The sequence below is a fragment of the Bison bison genome, unplaced genomic scaffold (assembly GCF_000754665.1).
Source record: "Bison bison bison isolate TAMUID 2011002044 unplaced genomic scaffold, Bison_UMD1.0 scf7180017864133, whole genome shotgun sequence".
Lineage (NCBI taxonomy): Eukaryota > Metazoa > Chordata > Mammalia > Artiodactyla > Bovidae > Bison > Bison bison.
Genome location: NW_011494705.1, coordinates 120313 through 146231, shown reverse-complemented (window position 1 = coordinate 146231; position 25919 = coordinate 120313). Strand labels below are relative to the sequence as shown.

At 44.6% G+C, this 25919-nt stretch overlaps 1 protein-coding gene across 1 annotated transcript in view; it reads left to right on the top strand.

Moving 5' to 3' along the window:
* The window catches only part of PLXNC1 (plexin C1), a gene marked incomplete at its 5' end in the record, with an annotated part of 153455 nt that overhangs the window by 98775 nt on the left and 28761 nt on the right, over positions 1 to 25919 (top strand). The window contains 7 exons of the mRNA XM_010839711.1: positions 551 to 653; positions 4005 to 4106; positions 4408 to 4511; positions 7852 to 7890; positions 8104 to 8228; positions 9208 to 9406; positions 14235 to 14381. Coding sequence (XP_010838013.1) covers positions 551 to 653; positions 4005 to 4106; positions 4408 to 4511; positions 7852 to 7890; positions 8104 to 8228; positions 9208 to 9406; positions 14235 to 14381 — 819 coding nt within the window. The remainder of the gene's footprint in view (positions 1 to 550; positions 654 to 4004; positions 4107 to 4407; positions 4512 to 7851; positions 7891 to 8103; positions 8229 to 9207; positions 9407 to 14234; positions 14382 to 25919) is intronic.

The window sequence follows — 25919 nt, the reverse complement described above, 5'->3', positions numbered from 1 at the left end:
TTCCCCCTAAAAAAAAAAAAAAGTCCGCCTTTATGGAGCTTAGCTAATGAGGCATGCAGTATAGAAAATAAATGGAAGATGTGTCAGATGGTGGTAACTGATACAGAAGAGTGAAGTGGAAGGTAGGGGACAGTGTTGCAAGGTTTCTGAAGGTGAGCAGCAACGGGCTGACTCTAAAGACGACTTTTGGGGACTTCCCTGGTGGTCCCAGGTGGCACTACTGGTAGAGAACTCGCCTGCCAATGCAGGAGACATAAGAGACGTGGGTTCGATCCCTGGGTCGGGAAGATCCCCTGGAGGAGGGCATGGCAACTCACTCCAGTATTCTTGCCTGGAGAATCCCACGGACAGAGGAACCTGGTGGGTTGCCGTTCATAGGGTAGCACAGAGTTGTACACGACTGAAGCGACTTAGCGTGCGTGCACACAGCTAACTTATCAGCTATCCTACCTAGCTTGCCACCTCTTTTTGTATCTTGGAGAAAACCATGTTGGGGGAAAAATGTGTTCCTCGCCTCGACTGGGTCTAATGACACTCTTTGTGCTATTAGGTCAAACTGGGAAACCTGAAGCTCTCTGTCGAACGGGAATCAGTTCTTTCCCCCTGGTATTTTCTGATTGGGCTTCCCATCTTGCTAGTGTTTGTCATTTTTGGTAAGTGCCCTGTTTAATTTTGTCAGAGAAATTATTTCCAGGGGCCTCTCGGCAGGCAGGAAGACTTTCATGCTTTCAGGGGCGTTTGCTTCAGTTGAGTATCAGTGGATGAAAACCCAAATCAAAACTTCGGGAAAGGACTAATAGTTTCACACCGAGGGCTTCCTAAATATTTTTTTTAGGATGCTTCATTAATAAAAGGCTGAATTACAAAGATGATACCTTGGTGTTTGAGAAATATAATCCACTCTGCTTCACTAAACTTGTGAATTATGATGACAGATGTCCCATTTACATGATTTCCTCGGAATTTCTCTGGGATATGGGGCTCCCGGGACTTGATCATCTCATCCTGCCTTCTCACCCTAGTAACACCCACACCCCTGACCCCAGCCCTTCCTTTCTGGCAGAACTGTATCTTGGAATTGTGATCTGTAACGTCTATTAAAATGTTCCCTGGCTCATCCAGGTACAGCGATCCCATGGTGGTTGCTCACTGGATGAACGCCAGCCCACCAAGTTGTCTTGTTTGGCTCAAGGAGCATTTTTAAAACTTTGAAGTCACTGACAACATTTTAAAATGAGATGCTTCACATTCTTTAAAATCACTTGAAAATTGTAAAGATCTGGATCGTTGGATCCTGATGTTTCCATAGCATGGGTTTGCTACAGCTGGGGAGTGGCTCTGCCTGGAGGGAGGGCTTGTGTTCACCACGCTTTTGCCATAGACTTAACCACTCCCTTCCCTGGTGGCTCAGATGGTAAAAAATCCACCTGAAATGCAGGAGACCCAGGTTCAATCCCTGGGTCAGAACGATCCCCTGGAGAAGGGAATGGCGACCCACTCTAGTATTCTTGCCTGGAGAATCTCCGTGGACAGAGGAGCCTGGTGGGCTACAACCCATGGAGTTGCAAAGAGTCAGGCATGACTGAGTGACTTCCACTTTTCCACCACTCCCTTACTGCTCCACACAGGCCATCTAACTCATCTGAGGGCCTGGTCCCTGTAGCCATTCAGGTTTTGACCCGTGTTTCTGAGCTGCTTTTCACTTTAAGTCTGTTTCCTCTTGTCCTCCTGGAAAAAAAAAAAAAAAAAGGCTTCTCCAGAGCTATGGAGCCCTTTCAATTTCCTGTCTTAGTACAGGCATCGCCTTTCTGATGGTTTTCTGTTAATAGTTGCTCATCGCGTCCTTCCCTGTACTCACTGTTTCACTCACTCATCCATCCATTCATGCATGTGTTTACCTGAGGTTTATTGAGCACCTGTTATGTTGCTGATAACTGTGCAAGACTCTGGACCTTGGGATGGTGAGTCCAGTCCTGGGCCTTTCTCTTGGGGAATTCCCGGTCCGGTGAGGAAAAGGTTTATATGTATTGTTAACTAGCCTAATGGAATGAATTCATTCTGTAGAGACCTTGTACTGTTTGTTGATGCTCATGTCAGGTATTTGTTAAGCTCTCCCAAGTTGGCCACCACTAGTATGCATCTAGAATCCAGAATTGGGCCTGATATTTTAATAAGGTCTTGGCTGGTGCTGGCTTTGAATAAGAAGATTACTTGTAAATTCTGAAAGCTGAGCTCAATTTTGAGAAATCCACTGCTGTCAGGCAGCTCTAGATAGAACAGTCTCATCATGGAGTCAGTAAACTTTGTGACCCCCTAGGAAGGTCTGATCTCTTCCTGGGCTCCCTGTGACTCTTCCTTCCTCTCCCTTCACTCTGTTGGTAGAGGCCATTGATGCTCTCTAAGGTGAAGAGGGCTCCATTTGACATGTGGCTCCTGATTTCATTGGTGCCTGGAAAGCCCTTTAAAATTCTCCTCCCCTTCTCACCATGTGTCATTAGCAGCTCCAGCAAGTGTACCCTTCAGTCCATCAATCATATATCGTGAGTGAAAACACGAAACACCCCTGGCCTAGGGCTGCCACCTGCGAAACACCCCTACTGTGGCTTCCCCTGGAGATTTCAGCCAGGAAAAAGCCATGACTGCAGGGAAGTGGCCAGCTAGCTCCCTTTGCAGGCAGTGAGCTGGTGCTGCCTATAGGGTGGTCTGCGGACCAGCGGTCCCAAGTGATGCTCCTGGGAAAAGGGTTCCACAGTCAAGTCAACTTGAGAATCACTGCCTGCTCCACCGTTTCTGGAAGATGCATGATGCATGTTATGATTAAGACTGTTGACTATGAAGGAGTCCAGCGCAGAGCTGTATAGTAAGTCCCTACATACGAACCTTCAAGTTGTGAACTTTCAAAGATGTGAATATGCATGTCAGCCCCTGAATAACGGTTGTTGTACCGTACTGCTGAAAATTTTTTTTTTTTTAATTTTGGTTTTTTATGTACATGTTATTTTTGTTGAAAATATTATAAACCTATTACAGTACAGTACTGTGTTAGTCGGGTACCTAGGCTAACTTCGTTGGACTTACGAACAACGTGCACTTACAAACCCACTATCGGAATGGAACATGATGGCACGCAGGTGGCTTACTGTATTGAATTTTATTTCCTCCGGCACCATTCACATCTACTGGTAACATGATCCTTTTATCATGAAATTTCTATTAAGGGAAGAAAAAATTTCTAGAATAATCAGGACAGTTGACAATAGTCAGGACAGTTGTTATTTTTTAAAAAGAAGCTCCAAATGCTTCCTGTGAGTTACTTATTGGAACCCTGTCAATATCATAAGGAGGCAGGCACTTTAACATGAGGCAGCCAGGCACAGAGATGCTGAGGAACTTACCTGGGGTCACACAGCTAGTTAACAGCAGAGCGGGGACATGAACCAGTGCCAAGCTTGTTCAGTGTGCTGCCTCTACAGCGTAGGTTAGAAGCAGAATGAAGTGGAGAAAGGAGCAATATCCAGATAGGGGGCTTCTCTGTGGACCACTCACCCTGTCACTGCATTTGATCTATGCAAGTTTGGCTCACACAGCTCACTGTGGATCTGTGGGGTTTTTTCTGCATTTAAGGTTCAACTTTATTTCTCCAGGGATGTTTAGAAACATTAAAACAGAACAGAACAATATAAGTGGCCTGTGGCTGTAGGGAGACTTGGCTTGTTTCATTACTTTTCAGCCAGCTGGAATCTTTGGTTACAAGCGAAGGTTATTTGATTTAGTTTTTACTTTGAAGATGAGTAGTTTTTTTTTTTTTTAATTTTTCTGTTACATGTGAGCATCTTCCTCTCTAATGTGACCCCTCACTGGGAATTTTTCTTCTGAGAGATTCTGCCTCTTCCATGCTAGTCTTTCTGTCTTTCCCTCTGTTACAAGGACTGTAAAAGTTGGTTCTGTTTTTCCCTTTCTGTGTTTTAACCCGTCAATCTCTTGCTGGATCTCTATCTCTGCAGTGGCCGTGGGGGTGACCAGGCACAAATCGAAGGAGCTGAGCCGCAAACAGAGCCAACAATTGGAGCTCCTTGAGAGCGAGCTCCGGAAAGAGATACGTGATGGTAGGCTCCAAAGTTGTATTTGTAGAAAAACAAGGCTTTTTTATTGTCTTTTTTTTTTTTTACCCTTAAATGGAACCAGCCACGTTAATGAGAACCATTTGTATGATCGAAGACAACTGAACAGCAGGGTCTAGGCCTGGCTTTGTATTTTATTTCAGTTTCTTCGCAGCCAACCAAGTAATTATCTATTGTTTCTTCTTTAATGAAAAGCAAGGTCATATTCTGTGTTAGACAAAACAGCAGAAGATCTTATCTGTTGTTGGTTGAGTTAAAATATTGCTCTTGGGATTCTGTTTTGCAGGCTTTGCTGAGCTGCAGATGGATAAATTGGATGTGGTTGATAGTTTTGGAACTGTTCCCTTCCTTGACTACAAACATTTTGCTCTGAGAACTTTCTTCCCCGAGGTAAAAAAGCATTGATCATCTTCCTAAGGTTGAGACTTGAATAATAATGAAGGTGCTTGTTGCTGTTGTCAAAAAACTGGTGTTTGCTTCCAAGGCAGCTGCAGATAATGTGCTTGGTACAGAATAATGGCTTAAATCTGAGCAGAGCGGGGAGGAGGAGAACTATTAATTGGATTGATGAGGGTAGAAAACAGTGATGGGTCACTGGCAATTACTCTTTGTCCAGTAACAAAACCTAGGAGGGACACGAGTTCAGAGTGATGATTTTTGCTTTATTTTACTACCAGTTTAGAACTGAATTTGTAGCTTGGGAAGTGAGCTAGTTTGTTTAAAAATCAATAAACTGTGGGCTGGCCAATTTGTTGTGTTTATCTGCATGACTTCCATTGCAGCCACTAGATTATTCGCCATTACTTCGCAATTGGAAGTGGAAAGTGCTATTGGCTGAGAGGGAGGAACCTAGACATGCGTAGGATTTGAGTTAATAGCAGCCATTTTTAGCAGTGTAGAGTTTTACGGTTCTCTTCAGCAGTTATTCTCCAGCTGATCCGTCGGTGTCACCCTCATTTAGCAGAAATAGCTGCATGAGATGATTAATTGATTTGTTCTAGGACTCCGAGGAATAGTCTACTTAAGCCTTTGGGTTTTTGGCCTCGCATTCTCACACCTCCATCTTCTCACCCACTCGCATAGCCTTCCTCATTCACCCTCCTAAGTCTTTGGCAACGTACGCTCATCCCCCTACCATCGCCTGCACATCCTGATACCCCAGTTCTTCCATATTGCCCTTCGCTCGTCCAGAACTGGGACCACATTGAGGCTCAGCCTCTGGAACACATCAACACCAATTATCAGATTTAAACCTAGATTCCTAAGCAAAGCCAGAAATCTCTCCAGGCCAAAAGAGAGATTGGGCCTATATTACTTTACCAGCAACTTCTCAGCTTCATTTGGCCAGAAGCCTAGCGTTCAGAAACCCAGACATGGGCAGTAAGCAATTTTCAGTTTCTCAATCATTCTAGAAGCAGACACTATGATATGTGATGCTGTGTCTGGAGGTTGGGTACCTCTATAAAACACCTACCATATATATATATATATATTTTTTTTTTTTTTTTACTTATTTATTTTTGGTCCAAGCCTTAGTGTAGTAAATCAAGGAGGCTAGAAATAAGACCTTAACTTTTTGCACTTGTATATTTTTTTTAAGTTATCCTCCAAGAATATCAGGCACCGAGATATTACCATTTGGCACTCCTCCATTTCCACAGCAGAACACCGCCTGGGGAGGGGAGTTGAATTCCCTGAGTCAGGATGACTGTGCCTGGCCTCAGCAAAGGTTGCGCCATGAGTCCTATTTCCCAGCTATCTGAGATCCCCATTAAGAATTTAATAGCAGTAAACTAAGAGATTTCTACCATCTACAGGAGTATTGTGTGGGCTTTTATAGTTCAGGATTGCCCTTGAGTGCTGGAGAGAGTGATCTGTGGCCTGCAAAAAAAAGTCTTCCTGTCTTCTAAATTCAGTAATCAAGAGCAAGATTGAGTTGAGGAATGTAAAAGAACAGTGTTGTGAGTGTTTAAAAAAAAAAAATCCCAGACACAATGCTGTATTATCTTAAAAGAGAGACATTTGCAAGAAGGCAAAATGATCGAACTCCGGGTTGTGTAGCATCTCAACCTGGGAAGACACAGGAAAAGCCAGCATACATTTGTTAGAACCCCGTTGTGAAGACCTGAGTTAAAATTGAATTGATAATAATTAAGAAAAGATGTGAGAACAGGGGGAGGTATTCTATGACAACACCAGATGAAATGCATTCTAGACTTAGAAGTCCCGGTGATGAATAGATCCTTCACTGATAAATCTGGACCACATCCTCTAGGCCTGAAGCTGGGAAGTGGGGAGAGAACTTGAGTGATGAATACCTACTCAATAACAACAGGCAAAACCCGGAGGAAATGGTACCTTCTCAGAGACCAAGGCATTACCAACTCGTAGTTTTTTGCCCTGCTAGTTCAGTTTTTTTGGATGTAAAAGCCTGGCTTTAAATTTTATTGGCAACTTTGTTTTGCTGAAAATAGAAGACATAAGGGTAAGCAGAGCATCTAACCACTTGGAGGAGAGGAATTTGAATGAAAGAAGGAAGGAGCCTTTGAACCCAGGGAGCCAGAGCAGTATTTCCCTATTTGACGTCAAGAATTAATCTGTTTAAATTGCCTATTGACATAAGGTTGGTTCAGCAGAAAAATACTAGGAACTAGAAAATGCAAACCTGGGGTCTGATTTTTCTGCTTATTACTAGTGGAGAGTATAACCAAAATAGTCTGAGATCTTCTGCTTGGGCTAACAAATTTGAAAATATAAGGCAAAAATTCTCTACAGAAGAAATTTACTTTAAATAACTTATGGTTTCAATGATTACCAAAACATTTAAAAATAACAGAATGTTTAAATTTATATTTTCATCCCATTGACTCAGTGTTACACGTCATGCTTTTTAAATTTTAATCATTTAATTCCAATATGATTTATGATACATTGATGGAAACTCAAATTTCAAAGTTTATATTCAGGGGCTACAGAGCATAAGACTTTAAAATATTTTTAGAAACCAGCAGGGCAATGGCATTGTGGTTTAGTTTGCTGTTAGTGATTAAAAAAAAAAAAACCAATAATGACAGCTGATGTGAAAACCTTACTGTGCACTCGTTTATTTTATTTTCACACCTAACCCACGAGGTGGGAGTCATTATTGTTTCCGTTTTGCAGATAAAGAAAGTCAGGTTCAGACAAGTTAAATGACTTGTCCAAAGTCACGTGACCAGCAGGTGATAAAACCAGAACTGGAACCCAAGTCGTTTGACTCCAGATTCTAACTTGTAGCCACCCCTCTCCATTCAGTCTTGAATAACATTGTGTATTGAGACAGTAAATACTTCTAAGCGAAGACGTGCATACACTGACCAAATACAACTCAGTATTTATCCTTAGAAGGTAAATTGCTTGAGGAGTGGTCTGTACATTTGCACAATCTTTTCACCACCACTTCTTTAACTTTGGAATCAATTCTTTTAAATGCCTTCATCTGTCAAAAAATGGGACTGATGCAAAGATAATTATTCTTGGAGGCCTTCAGAAGTCACTGGTGTTTCTTGAGAGCTGAATAATTATTTATTTATTATGTAGAGAATATGCAGTGAGCATAAGCCCAGGGGCTCTTCAGATTAGCAAATAGTGTCTCTACTTGATTAAAACGAACTCAGGTATTATAACAAAAAAAAACATTCTTCATTTCTCTTGGATGTTATGAATAATAAAAGTGTCTCCTTCCTCTCAGTCAGGTGGCTTCACCCACATCTTCACTGAAGATATGCATGTAAGTCTATAAGTTTTCATTTTTAGCCCATGACTGCCTGCCTTTCATAGTGCTGTCATCACATCATCATCTCCATTATTATTTAGAATTGTTATTGTGGGCATTTGGGGATCACAAATTTGATATTAATAATTCATTGTCTTGAAACCCCATTGTGGATCCACTTTCTAACTTTTAGTTTATTTATTTATATTATATTATATATTTTTTCAGAACAGAGATGCCAGTGACAAGAATGAAAGTCTCACAGCTTTGGATGCCCTAATTTGTAATAAAAGTTTCCTTGTTACTGTTATCCACACTCTTGAAAAGCAGAAGAACTTTTCAGTGAAGGACAGGTACCTGTCAATTTGTTTATATTTTGAAAGTGATTAAGTAGAGAGAATAAAACCTGCGCCTCTTATTTTCTTTCCAAACGACAGCCTCGACTTGGTGTCTGAGAACCCGCATCTCTCCAAAGGTTGGGTGTTTGGGTGGCCGTGCAGTCTTAGTGTCTCCATTTCAGATCACAGTGCCCTAACACAAGTTCTATTTTGAAGAAACACACACATGTGACCCCCCCCCAAAAAAAAGCACCCTAAAAAACCCCAACACCAAGACAGAAACATGAATCCTGAGTCTCAAAAGCAGAAGTGCTGTTTTCTATTTTTAAAACACTCTGAAAATTCAGGGAAGACGTTCACTTCTTGTTACCGCTCTAGTTTGAAGTTTTAGAGCTGAAAACACATAAAATGACCTGAAGTTAACATTGATATGTGGTTTTTATGGATTGAAGGCTAAGGCAGTTGAAACCTAGATGTTTAAAAAAAGCACCCACAGGGAAGCATCCCGTTAACACCCCATTGCAGGGCCCCTCATGTTTCCTTGGAGATGGCTATCAACACCAACCAAGCCACAGATGCTGGTTAACCCTAATTAACCAAGGCTCTGGTTTTTTCTGGGTTTTTTTTAATGTGCTTTTTTTCCATCATCTGTGTATCTTCTTTTTTTTTTTCTTGAGATTATAATTGACATACAGCTCTGTAGAGCTTTTAGGTGTACATCATGATCACCACAATCTTATCTCTCTTTCTGAGTTTGAGTCTTTTTTTTAATATGCCATATTTAAGTGAACTCATACAGTATTTTTCTTTCTCTATTTCATTTCACGTGACACCCTCGAGATCCATCCATGTTATTGCAAATGGCAGGATTTCCTTCTTTTTATGGCTGAATATTATTCCATTGTATATAGGCACCACATCTTCTGTATCCATTCATCTGTTGATGGACACTTCCATGTCTTGGCTTTGTAACCAAGGCTCTGTTTTTACGCAGGTGTCTGTTTGCTTCCTTCTTAACCATTGCCCTGCAAACCAAGCTGGTCTACCTAACCAGCATCCTGGAGGTGCTGACCAGGGACTTGATGGAGCAGTGCAGTAACATGCAGCCTAAACTCATGCTAAGACGCACAGAGTCCGTGGTAGAGAAACTCCTCACAAACTGGATGTCTGTCTGCCTTTCTGGTTTCCTGCGGGTAAGTGTCGCATCCCTCGGCAGTGTCAGAAGACGATAAGCAGTTATTTTCAGCAGATGCTAACGTCTTTGCCAGGATAAGTCCTGCGTACTCCATGGTGTCTGTATTTAACTTCTTTTAGTCTTGGTCCTTATCAGGGGCACATGAAGGGAAAGAGAAAATTTGCTTTTGCTCTGACTGACCTGTGCAAGTGTAATTCATTTAGAATTTCCTCAGGTAAGACTTCTCTCTTCTTAAAAATTGTATTAAGAGATACAATCAATGTGAGGCCTACCCTTCTCACAGATTTTTAAGTGTTCAAAAGTGTTATCTATTGGCACGATGTGGTACAATGGATTTCTAGAACTTACCTTATGTAACTGAGACTTTATACCTATTGGCTTTTGCATCCATCTTCACATGGTTAATTAACACATGCTGGAAAAGATGGCTGGATGGCATCACTGACTCGATGGACATGAGTTTGACTGAACTCTGGGAGTTGGTGATGGACAGGGAGGCCTGGCGTGCTGCAATTCATGGGGTCGCAAAGAGTCAGACATGACTGAGTGACTATTGAACTAACTGAGTGGAGAGAACATTCCTTCCTTTTTTTTTTCTTATGCTTGTGCTGTGTGGCATATTGGATCTTAATTCCCCAATCAGGGATCAAACCCATGCCCCCTGTACTGGAAATGCAGTCTTAAATACTGGACTGCCAGGGAAATCCCCATATTTCAAATACTGATGAAAACGCTCTTTTCAGAGCCTCTGAAGCCTCTGCAAAATTGCTGTTTACCTACCACTACACTCGCTGTGAGCTAATGACATTCAATCCCAAGTGGTCATCTCATGTGAAAGCAAGTCTCCAAAGAGCTCCCCGCCCCTTGAGTTCACTTTGTGAGAGTTACTACGTGAATATGGTTATAATCTATTCGAATCTTGAAATTCTTATGTGAGCTTTTCACAGATGCCATGGGTAAGAGGGAGTGCTCTGGAGCCTGCTGCCTAGTCTGAATCTAGACTCTACCACTTACTACAGGCCCCAAGCAAGTTTTTTGACCAGCCTGAGCCTTGGGTTTATAACCTGTAGAATCGAAGAATGTTTTAGGGCTGTTCTGAAGCACAAATGAAAAAATGTATGCATTTGCTTGGCACTGAGTAAGCACTCCATAAATTGTGCCCATTATTATGATGAAATATTAATAGGAAAAGAAGTGTGTTCTGTTGAACCCAGTCTCCATTCAACCCTCTGAGGTCCCTGGTGCAGAAGGTTCTTATCCTTCTTTAATTTTACCAGCCATCCAGATTCCAGCAAAACTGCATAATTGTGTATTTGTAGCTGGTTCCGAAATCTAATTAAAGTTTGAATAAGATACACTGCTATGCCACAGGTTTTAACAGTGCCACTTAAGTTTAGATCCCAAAAGCAGTGCCTTAAATAGGCTATGCTTAGAGTTTAATGCAATCTTACAAGTAGAGGCACAACATTTTTTTTTTCTTTACCAACCCTTTTCTCTCCCAAGGCAATACCCATTTATTAAGATTAATGAAATCTGCCTTCTTTTCTGTTTACTTGGTATAAATCATCATATGCTTTGGGGAGATGTGGAGCGGTTATTTCTGGGGTGAATATTTTTGGCTCCCTAGCTTCAGCCACAGCTGCTTTGAAAGAGGTAGCAGGGGCCTCACCTAGTTCCTGGGTCTTGGTCTCAAAAGGCACCCCCTGCCCCACCACTCACTAGTGCCACTGACTCAGAAACTCAAGGCGAGGTCTGGCTGGCCCGGTTTCCAGGCTCCTGCAGGTGATCCCATCGCCCTGCCTTTGAGAATGTGGGAGAGGGAAGCAGAAGGAGCACTGGCCTGGGAGTCTTGGCTAGACGTTCATCTCAGCCCCAGCTCGCTTGTGGCTCTGGCATGGCCCTTTCCATCTGGGCATCTTCCCACTGAAGGAGGGGCCTGGCCATTTGTTTTGAACTCCTTTCCAGTTCTTTTTTCTGGGACCTCGCGATTCTTATTCTGAGCCCTGGAGGCCTAGTCAGAGCCTCGTCCTTACTGCTCTTGGGTATTAAAAAGGTCAGGACTCCCCGAAGTCTGGGCTGTGAGCCCAAATGGCCCTTCTGAGCAGAGGATTCTGCATCAGGATTTTACAGTGCTGATTCACGGGTGTCTTGAGCACTTGGGATAGGGAGGGGGCAGCGTGCTCCCTGGGGAGGAAGTGGCATTCAGCCACTTGGGTGATACTTTCATTTTCAGGGGAACAATTCCCTCTGGCGTGAAGGGCCTGATTTCTCCCTCCACGTGCCCAAGGGGCACAGGGCTCTGATGGCCTAGTCCTCCTGCCCTCCCTACCTCCCCATCCCACCCCAAACATCTGCCTGGGTGCCATGAATTCTGTGACCTCCGGGTAACTTCCTCCTCTGTGCCTCTAAGGCCGTGTGGGTCAAGTAATAATAATAACTGCCATTTATTGAACGTTCTGGCCACTATGCTAAGAGCTTTGCTTCCTTTTTCTCATTGAATCCCATGAGGTGAGGACCTTTATGACTATTTTGCATTCCGGAGAGGTGGGGTGCACAGAAAAGACGAGACTTTTCTGCGCACAGATCCCACAACGCTGTAGCAGCACCAGAGAGCTCTTAGCCACCCTGCTTACTGCTTCCACAAGGGGGAGGCTACCTTCTTCCAGGCTTAGGAAAGGATTCAGGGTGGGGTGGGGTGGGGTAGGGGTGGGATGGTGAATGAGACCACAGGTGCAAAAGCCTCAAGCTCAGCTATGGTCAGAGAGTCTGGTCTCATGAAGGAAAGGACGGTGAAAGGGCCAACCTTAATTCCCTGTCAGTTCCATAAAGGGAGCTCTGAAGGCCGGCTCCCCAGGAGCTGTGTGCATCCTGGTCTGAGTAGGTTCTAACACAACTTAGAACTTGTGTTCAGTGGTGACAAAGAAACCTCATGGCCTCGTGTTTTCCTACGCTGGCCATGCATCAGAATCTGCAGAAGGTGTTAAAACTACCAACGCTCAGACCTTTTTTCCAGAGATCCCACATCTAAAGTAGAATCCAGACATCTGAGTTATTTTTATAACCGCCCCAAGGGATTCTGGTGATGATTTTCCAGGTTTCGAACCACAGGTGTGGGTAACAGTGCCATATGAGATGTTACTTATCTGAGTCTAGCTGCAGTCTTCCGGAGAATTCTGACTACAGGGCCACTGAGTCTGGAGCTGTCGCTCTGCACAGCCCAGAGGAGCCCACTGGCCCCCGAACGCCAACCTCTACAGAAGCCTCCAGCCCCCTCCCAAGGGCGCTTATCCCCATCTCTGATGTGGGCTAGGAGCAAAGAGAAGTGAGGTTCTAGGTTTGCGGTCAGGACATTACCTAAGGGGGTGGAGGGAGAGAGAAGAGAGCCATGTGGTTGTGAACCTCTAAATAAAGGAAGTTTCTTGTGAGAATTGAAATGTCGTGTTCTAGTCCCAGTGTTCTCCCCACCTGGGAACTTTTTGAACATTCCAGCCCTGTCCTACAGTAAGGAAGCGACTAGAGGCTATGTCAGCAGGGGAGAGGGAAGTGGTTCCGGGGCCCAGGGGCGGGTGGGGCGGCACAGGAGAGACAGGAAGCCAGGGACGGCGGAGGGATGTGCCCCTGTCGTCAGTGTAGAGGATGGTATGCGGGCCGGTGGGGTGGGATCCCAAGAGACCTCAGAGATGTCTTGGTTTACCTGTTCAAGGGAAAGCAGGTGAGAGATTTGGTGAAATCTTCCTTTCCAGGCCAGATGCATTGGCTGTGAAGCTTGACTTTGTAAACTGGGGCTTCAAGCCCTAGTCACGTGGTTGGCTGCTCATCATCACCCAGGCAGTCTGACTTCCTGGTTGTGGCCCTAATTCTTTCCTCCCCCTCAAATTCAGTTTAATGATATCCTTTTGATCACGGATGGCTTCTTTACTTCGTTTATTTTCTACATGATAGTCAACCCAGGGCTACATGCCTTGGGAGGCTGCATGAGAGCACAGCACACAAGCTTCCCGCTTTGGGGCTGCTCTGAGTCCATTCAAGCACAAACTGGCTGCAGATTTGAAACATTTCTATAACAGCAAGGGCGGACACCTTTGATCCAGAAAAAAAAAAAAGTGCAAGAGGAAGTTATCAGAATGCTTAGGAAGATCCTTAGAGTAATGGAATCAGATCTGGCCCAGGAAGGAGGTGGGGTGCCTCTGTGGTCTGTACTAGCAAAGGTACCCAGGTGGGACCGTGAAGACTGGGTCTGGGAACCACTGGGGGCTGGCTTCCTCTTGGGCAGGAGAAGAGGCTGCAGATTGTGTAACTAAAGGCCACTTCCTTTATGAGAAGCTGTTAACACCAAAATTTCCTCCTAGATAAATTTATAAAATGTTCTTATGTTTATTCTAGTTACCAAGGCTAATCATCCTGCCATTTATTTTCAGTGTGCTTAAAAAAAAAACAACGGGGCAGTTAAATAGGAATGTAAACAAAGGTGAAACCTCTACGAACTGTTCTTAGGCCAACTGATGAGAGTTAGGCTGAAGTAGAGAAGCTTAGGCATAAAAGAGTGATCGGTCTGTGTACTTCATGCTGTTATCAACTGTAAATGCAGTGAGGGAAAGTGTGTGTTTGTGTGTGTGAACACATGTTTACTAGGGAGAGGAGGCAGCTTCCTGAGATTTGCTCCCAGTCCTAAGTAGAGCAGTATGTATTTTCTTGAGAGTTTCATGTTGATTGTTAGAAAACACTGCCTCCTGTCTCTTGTCCTGGTGCCATAAACTGAAACTTTAATTCTTTGGAAAGTATAGTGGATTCTGGCAAAAACTGTTACTTTTGCATCTTTTTCCAAGGAGACTGTTGGGGAGCCATTCTATTTGCTGGTGACAACTCTGAACCAGAAAATAAACAAGGGCCCCGTCGATGTAATCACTTGCAAAGCGCTGTACACCCTTAATGAGGACTGGCTGCTGTGGCAGGTTCCAGAATTCAGTACTGTGGTAAGTTTGCGATGAAGCTGGTGGGGTAGACAGTGTATGTGGGGGGTGGGGGGATAGTGTCACTTGAAATGATATCATTACTACTGTGAGAGGCCTCAGACTTTTAGTTAATTAAAAACAGTAGTTGATAAAATATTAACACGTGTTCACATAATAGATTTTAATTACTCTGATTGGGGAGAAAAGTATTATGATGATGCCTGAGGTACTCATCAATTTCCAAAGATTTTAATATCAGGATTGCTTATAGCCTTCAGCATCATCAAAGGAAATGCAAAGTACTCCCTATTCAGCATTTAGAATTGCAATCAGAATTTCTCAAACAACTCTGCCCTGGAAGACAATGTGTGAAGATGTATTTCAACCAAATTGAGGCCGTCTTATTTTAGAATGATAACGCAAGACAAATTCCACTGTGTTCCCCCTGCAACCTGACGCCCTTACTTTATTTTCATGGATTAGTTACAAATGTTTGGTGTCATGCACTTAATGTTCTGTGATCTCATAGATATTTTTAGAGGAATGCTGTAAATCATGACAGTAAGATGATTGCCTGGCTGCTGGAGGGTTTCACCCATTTAAGAACTTCCTTTTCTCCCATCCCCACTCCACCCACCCACCCTCTTCCCTTCCTTAAAGGAAAAGAGACTGATTTTTTTTTTTTTTTTTTGCACAGTCAGGAATTTTAGAGAGTCAAGCATGGCAAGTATCTCCAAAATCACTTTGGATTTTTCTGTGCTTTTCTGTTAATAGAGGCTTGGAAAAGAGATGGCTGTGTTTTGGCTTTGATCTTTGGCTTTGTGGAGATTCTGAGCTGCTCACAATCTCATGAGTGGGGAAGGAGGGAAAAAATTACAGTGGGGTTTTGGTATTTCTCAGTTAAAGGGCTGAGTCTCCTGTGGCTTCGCTTGGATGGTGAGCACTGCAGTGTCATCCTGGAAGAATCTATCCTTAATTGGATAGACTATGTTCTGGTTGTGTCCTCTGGCGGGATAATAGTCCCTCGGTAAGCTTTTTAGAGTTCTTGGTCATTGCCAGATGGAGCTCACCCTCCACTGAAGACACATGCTCAACTCCATCCATAAGGTGGGAGGCTGGGCAGAGAGTCACCAGTTCTGACTTCTGTCTTTACCTCCATCTATACCCGAAGGGTGCAGTGGTTCTCCAATGTTGGCATGCATCAGAGGCCCCTAGAGAGCTGATTAAACCCCAGAGTTTCTAATTCAGTAGGTCTGTGGGTGTGACCAGAGAACTTGGCATTTCTCAAGAGCTTTCTGTAGCTACTGCAGTTACTGATAAGAGTGGTTACTAAGTGTAGACTCGAGAGCCAGGTGATTTGAATTCTGCCTCTGGATAGCTGTGTGGCTTTTGGCAAATTTGGAAACCTCTCTGTACCTCCACCTCTTCACATGTAAAATGAGGGTGGTGATCATGGTGCTTGCCTATCTCATGGGTGTCACAAGGATTAAGGGTTGATATTCTGGGCTTCTTGGGCTTCTCTGGTGGCTCAGATGGTAAAGAATCTGCCTGTAATACAGGAGACCTGGGTTCGATCCCTGGGTGGGAAAGATCCCCTGGACAAGGGAATGGCTACCCTCTCCAGTATCTTGCCTGGAGAATTCCACGGACAGAGGAGCCTGGAGGGCTACAGTCCATGGAGTCTCAAAGAGTTGGACAAGACTGAGCAACTAACACACACACTGTCCACATGAACAAAGCACTTAGACCATTGCTGGACACATGAGTGCCCTGTAAAGAGTTATTAAATTTAATTCAAATCTCCTCAGGCACATGTTAGAAATGCTGATCCAGACACACCCTTACCTGGGCCTTCCCTTGGGACTAACTACATTGGACTCTCTGGGGATGGAGCTCAGGGCACAGATAGATGTCTTAAATGCTCCAGGTAATCCTGACATGCATCCTGCAGGAAGAACCCCACTGGTATGTCGGGAGAATGAAGGATGAACTTGCATCAGGGCCCATTGACTCTCCTTTCACTGATTCAGGGTTTCGTCTTCAGACCCAGGGCCTGGGTCCTAACCCTGAAGATGTTCATGCTTTTACTTTGAAACATTTCAGGAGCTCCACAGGTTCCCAAAGAGAAATATTTACAAGTGAATCTAGGTCAGGGGAAGCCAGCAGGGTCTCACTTTCATGAAAACACGAACCCCCTGGCAGGAAAGAGAGGAGAGGAGAAGATGGAACTGGGAGTGGGGAGGATTCAATGCCTGGAGCAACTTTCAAGGCCCGAGTCCTTTCTGATGCTTTACATCTGAACACTTTTTCCCCTTTCATTTTGAAACGTTATTTATTTCACAGTCAATTAAGACCATGTGTTTCTGATTTGTTAACACTCAACTCATCATCAAAATGTTTCTTGATGTTGAAATTTGTGTCGACTCTTGGATTCTTTTTTCCTCTGTAGCCCCTGGGGAAAAGGTTGATGGAAAATTATGCTTTCAGAAATCCACATAAATCTTTCTTTTTGAATACGGATTTGCCTGTAGATAGCATTGAGACTGAGGAAGGGGCGTGCCTCTTGTTTCTAGGGCCCTTGACTTTAAACGTGATTTTTAATACCTTTTATTGGACCTGCCCCAAACCTCTTTCATGGTGAATGGTTATACTAGGAGCTCCAGGGAGGCTTGATCCGGTCTGTGCTTGTGTGACAAAGTGTTAGCAGAAGGTCAATATAAAAAATTTAAGGGTTTTTATTTCCTTTCAGGCAAGTCCCCTCAGCCTTAACCATCATCTTTTACATTTTCTTCCTTCCTCTCTCCTCCTCCCGCCCCCTCTTTCTCGCTTTACCCCCACTTCCCCAGGCCTCAACATACACCCAGAGGTTTGAAGTCTTGATTTTCTAAATTTGCCTGAGGTGGTTTATGTAATTGAAAACCAAGGTGTGGTGAACAAACCCGATTGTGTGTGTGTCTGTGTGGTGTACATTTTTTCAAAGAAAGAAAAGTCAGAGGAAAAAAATGAAGAGCAGCCACCAGAATGGTTTGAAATGACAGAGGTTGGTGCCATGTCAGGGGCACATTTAAAAAGAGGGCCCCAAGCTCCTGTTTGGCTAAATGTTCAAAAACACGGCTCCTCATCCAACAGCCCAGAAGTTAGGTTTGACACCTCTAAAGGTTAGAATGTGTTCTTCCTGATGTGTGGAGTGTTTTCTAGAAAATTAAAGACATCCTACCAATTGCTTATACGTGAAATCATTATAGTAACACATGGGCTCCAAGAAGTAATTCTTTGTTTGCCGTGCCCTGGGAGGAAAACTCCTCTGACTTTCTTAGATGTAAGCAAAGGCCCATAAAGTCACTTCCTCTAGGACCAGAAGAAACCCACTCTCCTCTACCAGGGGACCGCAGACTGGTGTTCAATGAGGCAGACCGCCATAACGTTCTCAAGCTCCTGGATGGAAGAATCAGGGGAGCACACGTACCGCTCCCCCCACCACACACACATATGACTCGAACATCCAGGCATTCCAAGTTGACAGCTAGACGAGGAATAAAGCCTGCTGCTCTGTGGTTTTACCTCCTTTAGGCACGTTTGAGGTTGCGGCTGGAGCCTCTCGGGCCCTCCCTCAAGGCGGTGTGTGTCTAGAGAGTGATTTTGGAGCAGATCGCCTGAAACTTCTGAGGAGTGAGTGAAGGTTGGGGATTTCAGTTCCGGGAAAGTGGACCACATGGGAGAAAGGACATTTGCTTCACTTTCAGGAGGAGATGAGAAAACCCAATAACTCGTAGCAAGCATGCTGAATTAGCAAGAGGAGCTTGACTTACAATCAAAGTTCAGCGAGAAATGGTTTTTTGAACTCTTAAAGCCAGGAAATGAGCCTGCCAGTCGGCTGTATCTAAGAGATAGCATCTTGGCGCCCTGGGAAACGCTGTTCTGACAAACATATTATTGCTCTCATTCTCATATCTATGAGAAAGTCTTTAAGATTATTAGAAAATCTTGAAAAAGCACAGATACTTACCTTCAGAAATCTTAATGCTGCTGCTATGATTTATTGTAGGTTTCTGCCAGCCCACACCAGCCCTTTCTCCACAACAGTCACCATGTTGGGGACAGTCATGTTTCATAAACTATTTCGTCTCTGATACAGCTCTAACTATCTCTAGCAAGAGTTGCTCATTGACAAGCTTCCTTCAACACAGTGGCTTTGCCCCCCATGCCTCAGCTCCTTCTCTTCCGTTTAGTTTGTCCTTTCAGAAGATCCATTATCCCCATAATTAAACAACCCACTGTCCCGATTAAGTCATTCTCTGTTACTTCAATTACATCCCATTGTTCATTAAATCCTGATGTTTGCTCTTCAGCAATCTTGTTTTTCAATACTCCTAGCATTTGTGGCCAAACAGTAAAGTTAATTAACAGTTCTTAAGCTTTTTTCCCCCTTTTCTCTCTCCCATCGTGCAAATCATTTCCATTATGACTTGCAATAATACTGAAACCATTACTAACTCCATAGTTGCTGTTCTGAGCTTTCTGATCACAGAAGCAAAACCATTTTTTATAGTCATTTGAGGTTATGTCATCCTATTTGATGGCAGGCAGTGGAAAATGAAAAATTAACCTTAAATGAGTGCTTTAAATGACTTTCCTCTTCATACTCTTTGTTCTTACATCCATAGTCATGGGATTAGAAAATAATTTAGTTACCTAAATACAAAAGTACCTAGTTTTCTTCTTTATGGCTCAAATGTGACTCTGTTACTTCACCATTAAGGATTCTTATTTATATTTGTACTCCTCAGAGGATGGTGACTTTTATAGGAAATCATAGTGGAGATAAAGACATTTTTTAGATTAGTCTTCTCTTATATTGTTAAAGTCAACATTCTGTTTGATGTTATTGTTATCTAGAGCAGCAATCAGCAAACAAGAGCCTGTGAGCCAAATGTGGCCCTTCTGCTGATTGTTACAAATAAAGTTTTATTGGCACACAGCCATGCCCATTCAGTTACTTTGTCTGTGGTTGTTTTTTTCTGCTGCAATGGCAGAGTTGAGTAGTTACAGTTGAGAGGATACAGACCTCAAAGTCTTAAATGTTTACTGTCTGGCCTTTTACAGAAATGTTGCCAGCCTTTAATCTACAGCTTGACATAATAGAGGAAAAGAACTAAAATCCATCCTTCTCCCAAAAACCTTGGCCTGTTTCCTCTCCTTAGAGGGACACAGCAGTGGAAATGTTTCATCACTATCCACAAAGCTGTAATTTATGGGCGTTTTGCCAGAAAGACCAAAAACCTGTGAAACACATTAAACCTAAAATACTGGAATCAATCATTCTGGGCTAAATCAGACAGATTCTCACTTGATATTTGCATGAACAAGTGTTAGTAAATGCTAGCGAGTGTAGAAAAACTTGTGAGAGAAACTTAAATTTGAGGAAATTCTCTCCATTAATTTGGTTTTTTTCCTTCAAAATGGAAAAGACCTTTCCTCCTCATTATTCTGTCAGGGGGTCAAATACCTTGACACAGGAAGCATTGGGCTCTCAGTCTTTGGTGGGGAAAGGAAAAGGAGGCTGGGGAGGGGTCTTCAGGGTAAGCAAGAGCATCATTAGAGGGGGCAGCTGGTAGGATGTCCCCTGGCCAATGCCAGTTTGAGATAAACCTCAGATCAAAAACTTTTCTGAGACTTGCACGTCTAATTCTGCGCTCTCACTGCTCCTACTGAACTTCTGGAAGTGGTTTTCTTCTAATTCAGTTTAGTATAAAAACCAGATTTTCTCTTGACCTTCATTTGGTTCTGCAGTGAAATTAGAAATGTATCTTATAGGTTTTATTTAATGAAAGCAATTATTGGCCTAAGACCTTTTACAGTAAAGTTGCTGGTTTGTAATAAATTCTTTTGAAATTGGTTTCTAAGTATAAGAAGGTATTCCAGAAAGGATGCAGCAACGTCCCTGCCATCATTAGCCAAGAATATGGCTGGTGAGGTCAAGAGGTAGATGGATCATTCTTTTCCCATCAAACTGTGGGAAAAGTGGGGGACAATGCCTCTCCCCGTGCTTGAATCCTCTCAGCCCTCTGCAGCCTTATTTTTTCTACCTCCCCAATACCTGAAACCGCGAAGTTGGTTAAGGGCTGATGGGTAAAGCTGCTAGCGAAGCAGCAGTATTATGTGTCTAGGTGCCATGATGCTCAGCTCAGAAGAGGTGGGGTTTGGAGTCTGACAGTCTTGGGTGTGACTCTGAGCTCAGCCACTTTACAAACTAGCTGTGTGACCTTGGGCAAGTCACCCAACCTCTCTAAACCTGTTTCCTCATCTTTAAACAGGTAAATTATAAACCCTAGCCTTGTACATTTGTTAACGAGGTCAGGAAATAATATCTGTAAGATGTCTAGCCATCATGCCACAGAGCGTGTGCTTGTTGTTTATTTATTTTTATGTATTTATGGCTGTGCTGGGTCTTTGTTGCTGCACACAGCCTTTCTCTAGCTGCAGCAAGTGGGGGCTACTCTCTAAGCGGTGTGCCAGCTTCTCGTTGCAGTGGCTTCTCTTGTTGCGGAGCATGGGCTCCAGAGTGTGGGCTCAGGATCTGTGGCGCGTGGGCCACACGGCATGTGGGATTTTCTCGGACCAGGGATCAAACCTGTGTCCCATGCATTGGCAGGCAGATTCTTAACCACTGGACCACCAGGGAAGTCCTCATTATGTGTTGAAACACAAACTGCCCCCTCGCTATTCTTTCTGGTCGGTCATTTATTGATGATGGGTGATACAGGGATATATATTGATTAGCTGCATCCATTGTCATTAAACGTTTATGTTACTATTGAAAATGTTACCCATAACCCTATACGTGGACTTTTACAACCTGTAGCATGCAATATCTCACTGGACAGATGTGAACAGGAGACCACAGTGACATTCCTGCATAGCTAACTGGGGGTGCAGTCCTGCACACCCCAAGGGGCTGGACTGTGACCTGCAGTGAAGGACGGGATCCTTCCAGTCTGGTCCTTTCTCTGGGTTTGGTACCTGTGCCTTCCAAATCCCCTTGCTCTTCTGAGACCCCTTCTTGATAATAGCTAAGGCTTTGTTCCTGAATCCATGGTTCCTTGAGACCCAAGACACCTGTGGTTTAAGCCACAGGGGAATTTCTCTCTCACCCATGTGAAGTTCTGGGATGGGCAGGCCAGCTTTGGTGGGTGCCTCTGCTGGGACATCCTCGCAGACCCCAGCTCCTCTCTTGTTATCCTGAGGTCACCTCAGGACCTAAGGTGTTTGCTCCCCGCCAGCCTCCTTCCACAGTCCAACCAGCAGGACATGTGCTGAGCCACAGAAAAGTTGACAGATGGTCGCCAGCTGTCTTTTGAGGAAGTTTCCCAGGGGCTGCCACATAACACATCTGCTGAATCTCACTGACCTGAACTGAATCACATGGCCATACCCAGCTGCAACAGGGGCTGGGAAAGGTCATCTTTATTCTGGGTGAACACAGGGCTCCTAAAAGTGCTTGCCAGTGGGGCCCGAGCCACAGGCTGCTCCAGATTGAGTGGGTTCCCCGGGGTCCCATGCCAGGAGATCGAGTCTCCTCTTCTGTGTCCAACCTGTCTGCTCAGACAGCGTTTACTAAGAACCCCAGGCAGGTGGGGCCTTCCCTTCAGAGGTTTATCACCTTGCTGGCCGTTTGGCTCTGCAGTTAAGAGTGTGAATATGGCCTAGTTATGACCCTCAACAGCTCTGCGATCTTGGACACATTTCTGACCCTCTCTGTCTCAGTTTCTTCATCCATTAAACAATGCTAATAATAGTGCCCATGATAGACAGCAGTTGTAAGGATTAAATGAGTTAGCAAAGCATACCTGACACGTGGTGAGTGTTCAGTCTGTGCTGGCTATTATTATTAGAAACCTAAACCGGTATTCTCGTCTTCAGACTTTGTTTCTATAAATAGTACAAGGCTTCTCCCTCACGTGGCAGATGGTAGTTTTGGAAAGGCAAGCATGGTTCTTCAAGCCTCTACCCGCCATTCTTCCCCCAGAGGAAGTGAGATTCTTTACCTAGACTTCTTGACCTACTAGCATGAGCAAAAGATTGAAGCTTGCTGCACATCAGTCTGATTAGAGTTGAAGCCAAGAGTCTCCATAGTCTAGAGGCCTCCTTCTCTGCCATTGCACATGCAGTGCCTTTCCAGACCCAATTCAAATGCCCCTTCCTCCATGCAGCCTTCCTTGATTTCTCCCCCTTTGAAAACCCTCCTCCAAGGTAGAGATAATATCTCTCTAAACCTCTAAAGCACCCCACTGATGACTACTGTTTTCTATTGGCATTAGAATTCGTGTGTATATCCCACAGCTGTATCAGTCTTCAAGTACTTCCCAGGCAGGATCAGTGCTAGCTTCCATTTGTGATCATTTGCAATGCCCTGCACACAGTATGTGTCAAGTAGATGGGTGTCAATGAATGACTTTATAACCTCAGCATCAACAAAGTACGCTCTGTCAGGTTGGGTGCAGACAGATGTAAGTAAGAGAAAATATGACTAATAGTGTGTGAAATCCTAAAAGCATGGAGTTGCGTCTCAGAGCCGGAAATCTGGAGGTAAGCAGCCACAAGGCAGGTCCATGTACTCAGCAGTGTCAGGGCTCTGGGTCACTATCTCCATGCTCTCTTGGCCCTTCCTCTTAGTGACTAAATAGCTGCCACAGCTCTAAGCACTGCTCTTCCCTTTTGCAGAAACCTTTTCCCTTAATGTCTCATTGGTCACAGCTGGGTTACATGACCAGTCCCTGGTGAATGAGGAGAAGAGTCACCATCAATTGTGTTTCTTAGCCTAGACTGGACCCACTGCGGTTGATACCTGGCTTTTGTCTGGCAAAGAAGGAAGAAAACGGCTGCGGACTGAATAGCCAACCATATCTATCGCCCCAGCTTTGTTGACACTTTCATAGCTAGAGTAATTCCTCTCAACAGAGGGACGGATTTCTGGAGAAGAGACCAGGTGCATTTTAGAGCACTTTGGCCTTTTGTACATCTTGAAAAATTAATTGCCACCCCATAGATTTGAACTGTGCTTGTTTTTCAAAACATTTTCATATTTTGAAAGGCAGGCTCAGCAAATGTTTAAGAACACGGAGCTCGAGTGCCTGCTTCTGCCTTATCCTCGCCAGGGGATCTTTTACAACGTACTTAACCTCTCTGTACCTCAGTTTCTCATCTGTAAAATGGGATAATAATAGAATCTATGTCATAGGGTTGTTTCTGAGATGAGTTTATATATACTAATACACATCATTTACCATGGTGCTTGGCACACAGGAAGTACTCCTTAATTTTCTATTATTGCATGTCTTGATTTAGTGATCCTGTCACTTCTTGAAGATAGGGGCAATGAGAATTTTGAGACTCAGGAAACCTGGAGGACTTGCCCACGCTCCCACAGCTAGGGAGCAGGAGAAGGGGATGATCCAGGTGGCCCGGCGCCAGTGCCATGGGCTCTCAGCCCTCCTGTCCTCTCTGCTTGGGTTCTCTGAACGCGTACTGAGAGTGGAAGAGTCATATCTGGTGGCTGAATATTGTTTCAAAAGTGTGGCTTTGGTTCTCAAGTATATTGTGGCTCATCTGAGAATGAGGACTGTGTCTTCAGGCGGCTGTCCCATCCTTTTTGGCAGCCCGGACCTGTTTCATGGAAGGCTGTTTTTCCACTGATCAGGAGCAGGGTGGGGCAGAGGGTGATTTGGGGATGGTTCAGGCACATCACATATATTGTGCACTTTACTGCTAGAATCTAATGCGGCCACTGATCTGACAGGAGGCGGAGCTCAGGCAGTAATGTGAGCGGCAGGGAGTGGCTGTAACTGCAGATGAAGCTTCACTAGCTCGCCCTCGGCTCACCTCCTGCCGTTCAGCCCGGTTCCTAACAGGCCACAACCAGTACTGGTCTGTTACCCTGGGGTTGGGAACCCTGTGCTAAGATCTCTCCTAGCCCTGGCCCCTAATACTGTGCCTCTACGAAGGACTCTGGTATAGTGGGTTTTGAAAGGGAGATTCCATGGGGAGCCTTTTGTGATGAGAAGCAGAGGCCCAGCATGAGCTTTCTAAGCCGGGGGATCGGATTATGAGGAAGGGCCTGCTCTGAGGTCCCCCGGCTACACTTGCACATTCAGAAACTGCTGTTGGAGCACTAAGCGTTAGCAGCATAAAAAATGAACACAAATCAATTTGTCTCTGAATTTACTCTCTGAATTCCCCATGGACTCTATAAAATGCCATTTTACCTTTTTCCACCCATCTGACTGTGGAAGCAGTGGTGGATTTACATGATTTTACATCCAGTTAAGGGTTTTTTTTTTCCCCTTTTGGTTATGTTTTTAAGAAGAATGTTTATTGTCTATAAAGAGGTGTTTTTGTTGAAGACAATAGTGCCCTTTAGGTAGTCATAGGATGTTATTTCACAAATACTTATGAAACTGTTAAACAAGCTGGGATGGCTGGAGCTCTGATTAAAATAGGCTTTTCATTCGTCTTACCTTTGGAAGCTCCATGACATGGGTTTCACAACCACTGCTGCTCCTGGGGAGGAGACCAGCTGGAGAAACACAGGGAGGCGTGGGCAATGCCACCCTGGCAGGCTATACAGGGCAAGGCTGCCGTCTGCCCCTCCAGCCCCTCCAGCCCCTCCAGGAACGCTGTGTGTGCGGGAAACGCAGCTTAGGTCTTTGGTCGTGGCCCAACTTAAGACAGGTTCCTGGTGGTTCAGAGGACTCCTGGGCTGTAGGTGGGATGGGGAGGAGGAGGAGGAAGGGTCCCTGGGTGCAAGGGACTGAAGCTGAGGGGATCGAGGTGCCACCTCAGACTCACCGTCTCCCTAGAGGCTGAGGCCTCTGTTTCCTCACTCAGAAAGTGGGGATAATAATAATGATAATACAGCACCCTTCTGCCCCAGGATACTGGGAAGATTAGAAGAAGCAGGTCTTGGAAGTGCGTTTGGCAGGGTGCCAGTGTGAAAGTGTTAGTCACTCAGTTGTGTCCGACTCTTTGTGACCCCATGGACTGTAACCCACCAGGCTCCTCTGTCCATGGGATTCTCCAGGCAAGAATGCTGAGGTGGGTTGTCATTCCCTTCTCCAGGGGATCTTCCCCACCCAGTGATTGAACCTGGCTCTCCTGCACTGCAGGCATTTTCTTTAGCATCTGAGCCACCAGGGAAGCCCAGTAAATGTCACTAAAAAGGGAGGTGAGAAAAGGACTCTGGGCTTCCTTCTCGCCCTGTCTGCTGCTTCTCACCCGCCCAGCGGGTCGGAGGTCAGGGTCCTGCATCCCTGCCTGGTGAGCGGCTGACCCAGAACAGGAATACGCCCTGAGAACAGTCAAGGGGGCCACTCTCTGTCTCAGGAAAGGGAAGCTCTCACAGGCCAGACCGAGACCACCGCCTCACCTCAGTCTCCAGCCAGCGTGTACTCAAGAGTTTCAGTCTCTCGGTGAGGACCTGACCAAGATTTACTCTTGCACAACTGTGAGCAGGGTTGTAGGGGGAGGATGTAAAGGCAGGAAACGTGCCTCTGAGCAACGCCC